Source organism: Vombatus ursinus, unplaced genomic scaffold (assembly GCF_900497805.2).
Source record: "Vombatus ursinus unplaced genomic scaffold, bare-nosed wombat genome assembly UNPS02015184.1, whole genome shotgun sequence".
Lineage (NCBI taxonomy): Eukaryota > Metazoa > Chordata > Mammalia > Diprotodontia > Vombatidae > Vombatus > Vombatus ursinus.
In genome coordinates this window covers 709954-718328 of record NW_020954962.1, presented here as the reverse complement: position 1 = coordinate 718328, position 8375 = coordinate 709954, and the positions used below count along the sequence as shown (strand labels likewise).

General features: G+C 35.3%; 1 protein-coding gene across 1 annotated transcript; it reads left to right on the top strand.

The window, feature by feature from the left end:
* Positions 1-6140: 6140 nt before the first annotated feature.
* On the top strand, positions 6141-7091 carry LOC114031599 (olfactory receptor 10AG1-like). The gene has a single exon (XM_027846731.1). It carries the CDS (start codon positions 6147-6149, stop codon positions 7089-7091), a length of 945 nt encoding a protein of 314 aa, XP_027702532.1. The 5' UTR covers positions 6141-6146.
* The last annotated feature ends 1284 nt before the right edge of the window (positions 7092-8375 follow it).

Below are 8375 nucleotides of genomic sequence, written 5' to 3'. Positions count from 1 at the left end.
TTATCCCAGGGTGGAGAGGGCACTGTTCTAAGCTTCAAATTTTCCACACCATTGTTTTCAGAACTAGATCTAGAGGAATCTATAAGTTGTCAGTTCCTCCAAGGTGATATGATCTAACAAAAAGTGTGGTCACTACTCTCCTAGCCTGCGTGCCAATCTGTGAGCAATGACAAGCACATTTTTCTGCCCTGGAACTGTGATGTAGTCCTTCTTCCTGTTGGCTACAAACTATATTGCACTAGTGCTCTTCTTCACCCTGGTACTATGAGCAGAAACCTACACACAGCAGCAGTTAGGGGTCATCTTGAATCTCTTTCTGGCCACTTGTCCAACCCCCTTACTACATTAGGTCTGAGAGCTCCAGAAACCCAAGATCATTGAGTATCTCCAAGGCCTGTTACTGACTTGGCAGGCCATGGCCTAGGCTGACAGAGCCTCTGTTGGACTGTGTTCCACTCACAGTCAAGTAAAATAGACCTTAGCTGCAGATATTGCAAGTTGTTTTTGACTGGAAAATTGTCTTCCCCTACTTTTTGTTGATTCTGGCATTCTTTTTTTGTTTTTGTATGAAACTATTGGGTGACTGGCCCAGGGTCACACAGCCAGTGAGTGTTATGTGTCTGAGGCTGGATTTGTTCTCAGGTCTGCCTGTCTCCAGGTCAGGTGCTCTAGCCAATGTGCCACTTAGCCGCTCCCTTTAGCATTCATTTTGAGGCATGATTTTAAAGTTTTTGGAGAGGAATTAGTAATAGCTCAGGCAATTCCTTGCAATTACTCTGCCATCTTGGCCCCACCAACCCAAATAACTCATTTAATGGCTATCTATCTATCCACACATATACACAGAGACATACATACATGTATGCATATACACACGTGTATGTAATACATACATACATGCATATACACACATGTATGTAATACATACATACATGAGTATATGTACCTTGATAAGTATGGCACTGAATAAGTAAATTGATTTTAGTAAAACTGTCATTATTTTTGCATTTAATAGTATTTGATTTTTTTCCAATTACATTTAAGTTACTGTTCAATATTTATTTTTGTAAGATTTTAAGTTACAAATTTTTCTCCCTCTTTTCATTTCCACTGCCTCCCCAAGACAGCAAACAAACAATCTGGTATAGGTTATACATGTACAATCATGTTAAAGATATTCACACATTAGTCATGCTGTGAAAGAAGAATTAAAACAAAATGGAAAAAACACAAGAAAGAAAAAAAAAACAAAACAAAAAAAAAAAAAAGGAAAAACCAAAAAAAAAAAAATAGTGTAAATAGTATGCTCCAATCAGCATTCAGACTCCATAGTTCTTTCTCTGGATGTGAATACCATTTTCTATCATGAGTTTTTTGGAATTATCTTGAATCATTGTATTGTTGAGAAGAGTTAAGTGTATCAAAGTTCCTTATACAAAATGTCGCTATTACTGTTCTCCTGGTTCTTTTCACTGGATGAAGCATCAATTCATGTAACTCTATTTCTGTTTTTTTTTTCCTGAAATCTGCCTGCTTTTCAAATTTTCTGAAACAATAGTATTCTGTTTCATTCATATACCATAATTTGTTCAGCCCTTCCTCAAATGATGAACATCCCCCTCCAATTTTCAATTCTTTTCCAACACAAAAAGAACTGCTATACATATTTTTGTACATATGGGTCCTTTCCCCCTTTCTTATAATCTCTTTGGGATAAAAGCCTAATGGTGGTATTGGTGGATCAAAGGGCATGCACAGTTTTATAACCTCCTGGGCATAGTTCCAAATTCCTCTCCAGAATGGTTACAGTACTTCACAACTCCACAAAGAATGCATTAGTATTCCAATTTTCCCACATCTTCTCCAACATTAATCATTTTGCATTTCTGTCATGTTAGCCAATCTGATAACTGTGGGGTGACACCTCAGAGTTGTATTAATTTGAATTTCTCTAAAAATAGGGATTTGGGGCATTTTTATATGACTGTAGATAGCTTTGATTTTTTTTTTCATATTGACCTCAGCATTGTGATGTCATTTTGGTCCTTCAGGAAAACAAAGGACGACAACCAAACAAGCAGTAACAGCATCAGCAGCATAACTTAGTCTTTTTTTTTTTGGTGATGCAATCAGGGTTAAGTGATGTGCCCAGGGTCACACAGCTCGTTAGGTTCAAGTGTCTGATGCCATATTTGAACTCAGGTCTTCCTGATCCCAGGGTCAGTGTTCTATCCATTGCACCACCTAGCTGCCCCAGAATAATTTAATCTTGAGTTTTGTAAAGTATTGCATATTCTTACATTTAATCCTTATTCTAACCCTATGAGATAGATTCTATTATTTAATTTGTTTTGCAGATGAGGAAACTGAGTCTGACACAAGTTAAATATTTAGACTTAAATACTTAGAAAGTAAAAGTATGAGGAAATATTAAACTCAGGAATTCCTCAGTTTTATTTATTTGGCCACCCAGTCTTGCCAAATTCCATAGCTAATGAGCTATGGCAGTCACATCCTCTGACTTTTAATCCAGGTTTCCTGTCACCACCTCACAATTCTTGGCTACATTTAATTTTCACATATTTATTTGTATAGCTAAGCTCCTTGTCCTAACATCTGGGGGTCAAATAATATCTTCCACAAATATGCTACCCAGAAGAAAAGAGTATAGCTTATCTAACTTATTATTTCAATCTTTTCCTAAGAATTCCATGAGGCTGGGAGTACAAGCATAATTAGTCCCATTTCACACCCAGAAAAAGTGACTCAAGTGAATCAAGATAGGAGCTGAATCCCCAGATTCTCCTCTGAGACTTCTTTGGATGACATCACATACACTAGCTCATTAATTGCTACAGAGCTCACTGGACTTGGAGCCTGAAGATCTCATTAAAAAATGAAAGATAAACTGGAAGAAATGATGTTCCCATAGAGCAGAACAATGCAGAAAGAAATCTATTTAAGGAGCTCCTCCAAGTGCTATGAAAACAGGAATTAAAAGGTGGTTGACCAACTGAATTCTTTCTCATGACTTTTTTTATGGGGGGGGATGAATGGGATGAATTGAAAATCATATCTGTTTTTATCTATCTATATCATCTATCTATCTCTCTATAATTCCAATATAGTCATCAGAGAAAGAAGATGCTGAGTATGATTTCCTTCCATTTGAAAATGGTAACTATTGTCTTACCTTTACTTCTATTTCTCTAACTCTATTAATATTTGGGATTGGACATTCTCTAAACTCCCACTAAACTCTCAATCTGAGGTTCCTGACTTAGAGATTCATGCAATTATGATAAGATCTCCAGTACATGAGAAGAACCAGGCATAGTAATTTGACAGTTGGAATTTTTAGTTTTCTATCATTAATAAATTAAACCAATTAAAGACTAAAGTACTTTGAAGACATAAAATGCAATGACAAAGCAAAAAGTGGCTGTGTTATTAGTCAGGTATATGTTGCACTTAAAAAATACAAGCCAACAGGTCTCAAATAATAATTGATAGACATAAGGGACAGACATTTTTCAAAGCCAATTTGTGTTCCTGAACCTATAGAAATTCTTGCCACTTGAAAAGTCACTGAATATAGTTAACATTCTTCATGGATTCTGGACTGTCTGGCATAGTGTCTTCTTTAATCTTATAAATTCCTGGTTAAGGACATGAAAGCCCCAATTCTTTTCTAGGTGGCTTTTTGGTCCCTGGGGGAAAAAAAGTCCAATTATGACTCTTTCAACTGGCTGTGGCCACAAAAAACAGCAGTCAAGTCCTAGGATTTTCACTCAGATTTTACACTGATAGAAGGAAAAAAATGAAATTAATTCTGCCTATTGGTTTAGTTCCCACTGTTTCTGCAGCTTTCTTCACCATTTAAAGATTTAAAAAATTACTGAGGAAAGGATTGGTAAGGAGCTCATGGAAATGTTTCTGCCCATCAGGGCAACAAAAATAAAACAATTTTGAAAAATCTCCAGTTGTTATGAAAAGCGTGATCTGATGATGTTTTATTTATTGTCTGATAACTTACTTCTATGCATTTAATCAGTCATGATGATGACAAATGCCTGAATATTATGTGTTTATCAGACTAATAGGATGCTCTGTGGCAGGAGTCAGAAGACCTGGTTTCAAATCTGGCCTAAGACACTTGCTAGCTGTGTGGCCCTGGGCAAGTCACTTAACCTTGTTTGCCTCAGTTCCCTCATCTGTAAAATGAGCAGCAGAAGGAAATAGCAAACCACTCCAATATCTTTGCCAAGAAAACGCCCAAATGGGATCACGAAGAGTCAGACGTGACTGAAGCAATTGAGTAACAAGAACAAAAGATTTACTGTCGTCTTGTTACTCATAAAAAAAAATGAGAGATAGCATAAACCTTTAATATTATCCTATCCAACCATCTCATTTTGAAGGAAGAAGAAATTTCTTAAGGTCACATGCATAGCTAGTTACTGAATCAGAAACTCATTCCGGGGCATGTGCTCCTAAATCTAGTACAACAACCCATTGCCTCCTTCACTCTACAATGCTTCCCTCTGGAGAGATTTCCTGAGGTCTGACTTCCTTTGCCTAGTGACCCAGTTCTAGCCCTCTCTGTTACCTTTTGTGGTTTTATTACTATTCAGTCATTTTTCAGTCATTTTTCAGTCATCTCCAACTCTTTGTGACCTTATTTGGGGTTTTATTGTTGAAGATATTGGAGCGCTTTGTTATATCCTCCTTCAATTCATTTTACGGATGAGGAAACTGAGGCAAACAGGGTTAAGTGATTTACCCAGGGTCACACAAATAGTAAATATACAAGTAGAAATTTGTACTCAGAAGAATGAGTCTTCTTGACTCCATACACTTTATCCATTGCACAATCTAGCTTTACTCTCCATTATAATTGAGATACTTACATATTCCATTCTCTCATGGAGCTCTTACACTAGAAATGATCTGGAAAAAAAAAAAGAAATATCATTGACTATTACTGAATGTGTTACAACCTCTAAAATGTGTTAAAATGATAAACGTAATTGTCTACAATTTTTATTTTAATTAATTGATTTCAATATTCACTTCCACAAGAATTTGAACTCCAAATTTTCTCCCTATTGCTCCCTTCCTTTCACCCCAAGAAGGCATGCATTCTGAATACCTCTTCCCCTAATCTGCCTTCCTGTCTATCACCTTAATTATCCACTAATTAATAGCTAATGACAGATTTTCAAACATTGGTTAATCAGGGAGATATTTTGATTAAAAAATGGTGTTCTTAAGTATTCCAGATATGCCATTGAGTCAACTTGATTCCCCTAATTATTATAAAGAAATATCGATTTATCCCCATTATAGGTAATGTACACACTTACACATGCCAAGGCAGACAAACAATGAGGTGCAAATAGCACCTCAATTGTATTATAAAAAAGTATGGAATTTTGATGAGCTGAAAGTTTGGCAGAAAGTCATAAGTAAATTTTTACCACAAAAAAATTGGATAATTTTTAAGGTAAAAATGATTGAGAAAAGTTATTTTATCTCTTTATTTTTTCCCTTCCATAACCAGTAAAATATAAGTCTACCATAATCTAAAAACTTACATTCTGTTGCAATGGATCCTAAGGAATATTATATTTCAGTTGAAAAGATTGAGAATCATTTGATACCTTTCTAAGTTGAACTTTTCCCTAAAACCTTTCTAGTTTGAAATCCTATGATAATTTGATATTATAAAGCAAAAATTGTATCATGTGGTAACATTTTTATTTTTTTAAATATTTAACATTAATTTTAAACTGGACCAAAAGTCTTAGATATACATGCAATCCAAATATTGGAGAATCACAAATTCATATATTTGAGATGAAATTGATGATAGAATATATCTAAAAAAATAAAATTGGCAGTAATCTATGATTTGCCATAGGAACTTGACATTTTTGTGTTAAATTCAAAAGCAGACATTAAATAAATGTGCATTGAAACTCTGAAGATGAAACTTTAAATATCATAGCAATAATTAAAATTTTAAAAAATAATTTCTTCCAAATCACATACTCTACAGGAAAAAAAAAATTGAGTACCAGAGAAGAGAAGTGACTTCCCCATCCTCGATTCACAATTTCCACAGATAGAATATACAGACAAAAATGGCAGGAGAAAATCTCACTATTGTGGTGGAATTCATTCTCCTTGGATTTTCTGACCAGCCTGAACTCCAAGGGCTTCTGTTTGGAATATTTTTGGTCATCTACTTGAGTATTCTGATAGGAAATGGTCTCATCATTGTGTTAACCAAAGTGGACCCAGCTCTCCAAACCCCCATGTATTTTTTTCTTGGAAACTTTTCTTTCACAGAAATATGTTACACATCAGTCACTCTACCCAGAATGCTGATAAATATTTGGACTAAAAATAGAAATATATCTTTTGTGGCCTGTGCTATACAACTTGGTTTTCTCCTTATCCTTGGAACCCCTGAATGTTTACTCCTTGGTATAATGGCATATGATCGTTATTTGGCCATTTGTAAGCCTCTCCATTATCCACTTATCATGACCCATAAATTATGTGTCCAACTACTGGCTGGCTCCTGGAGCATTGGGATACCAGTCCAGATAGCACAAACATACCAGATTTTCTCTTTACCATTCTATGGTTCTAACAAACTCAATCATGTTTTCTGTGATCCCCGCCCATTACTGAGGGTGGCCTGTAAGGATACCTTTGTCAATGAACTCTCTATCTATGCTGGTGCTTTGCTGTTTCTCATGATTCCATTTCTGCTGATACTCTGGTCTTACATAAAAATCACGTCCATCATCCTAAAGCTGCCATCAACCACAGGAAGGTACAAAGCCTTCTCTACTTGTTCTTCTCATGTCATGGTTGTTGGATTATTCTTTGGGTCTATGATTGTTACATATTTACAGCCTAAGTTGAGCGACTCGGCAAAAAATGAAAAAATCTTCTCCCTCTTCTACACAATTTTGACTCCTATGTTTAACCCTCTAATATATACTCTAAGGAACAAGGATGTCATTACTGCACTGAAAAAATTACTATGTAAATGTGGAGGAACAAAGAATAGTTAAGCTTATAGTCCTTTGTTGCCTTTTAATTTGCCTCATCATTCCTATTGAAAGGTAGCTAGGTGGCACAGTGGATAGAGTGCCAGGCCTGAAGTCATGAAGACCTGAGTTCATATCTAACCTCAGATACTTACTAACTGTCTGACCCTGGCTAAGTCACTTAACATTGTTTCCCTCATTTCCTTCATCTGTACAACAAAGTAGGGAAAGAATTGGCAAACCACTCCAGTACCTTTGCCAAGAAAACCCACAAATGGGGTCAAAAAGAATCACACACAACTGAGATCATTGAGCAATAATTCCTATTGAATTAAAAATCCTATATGCTCTTGAAAATGTTTTATTCAAAGTCATTCTTTCTTTCTTTCACATTTTAAGCATTATGTAAACTCTTTCTGTGTTATATCAAAGTGCAAAGTTAAATTCTAGCAATGACAACTCATACTTCTGAAATAAATGGCATGGTGAACTAAGGTAATCACCCACATAATTGAGTGTTTGACAGATATACGTCAATATTTAATACTTAGAAAATTGACAATAACTCATCAATTCTTCTCAAAATAATGTTATTTAGTAATTTTAAAAAAGACAAGTGATTTATGAATCTTCAAAAACAATTGTATCGAACAATAATAGAAATGAGGGTCCCTAAAATGTATTTATAAATTCCTGTAGACTGCTTATTGAATTAATTGTAAAATGCAAGGCCATTTATGTTTTATTTTAACTTATTGTGTATAATAAATTTTAATTTGGTTCAGATTTCATTCAGTTTCATGATGGGCCACATGGAGCTCATGAGTCATGTATTGTACAGCTCTCTTCAAGTTATTTGTACCATGGACTAAGATATCCAGTGTCCTTCTCTTCTACTCTAGAATGTAGCTACAAAGGAAGGGATTGAGTCAGTAAACAAATACAAATTCAAAATAACTTTTAAGCCACATAAATATTTGCCTTTACTTTGAGATTATAGCATCAGTTGGCTATTATAAACTAATCCACTGGTAGAGAATCATGAATTACTTCAAGTGTGTCATTTGTGGTTCCATTTTTCTCAGTTTTTTCTAACCACAAAAGTTCTTCTAAACCCATCCCTAAGAACTAAGATGCAGACCACAAGTATCCATCATACTCTCTGTCACCAGAAATGGCTAACTATGGTACTTTCCAAGGGATGTGTGTCATTTCGGTCATAGGATGTTTGCCTACCTCAAGAGTATTCAGAGGATATTATTCACAGAATATTAGATCACTTGGTGAAAAACTGATGTAAGAGGGCAC

What these genes read in the sequence shown, in the direction of transcription:
- LOC114031599 (XM_027846731.1), top strand. Translation starts at nt 6,147, where the DNA reads ATGGCAGGAGAAAATCTCACTATTGTGGTGGAATTCATTCTCCTTGGA.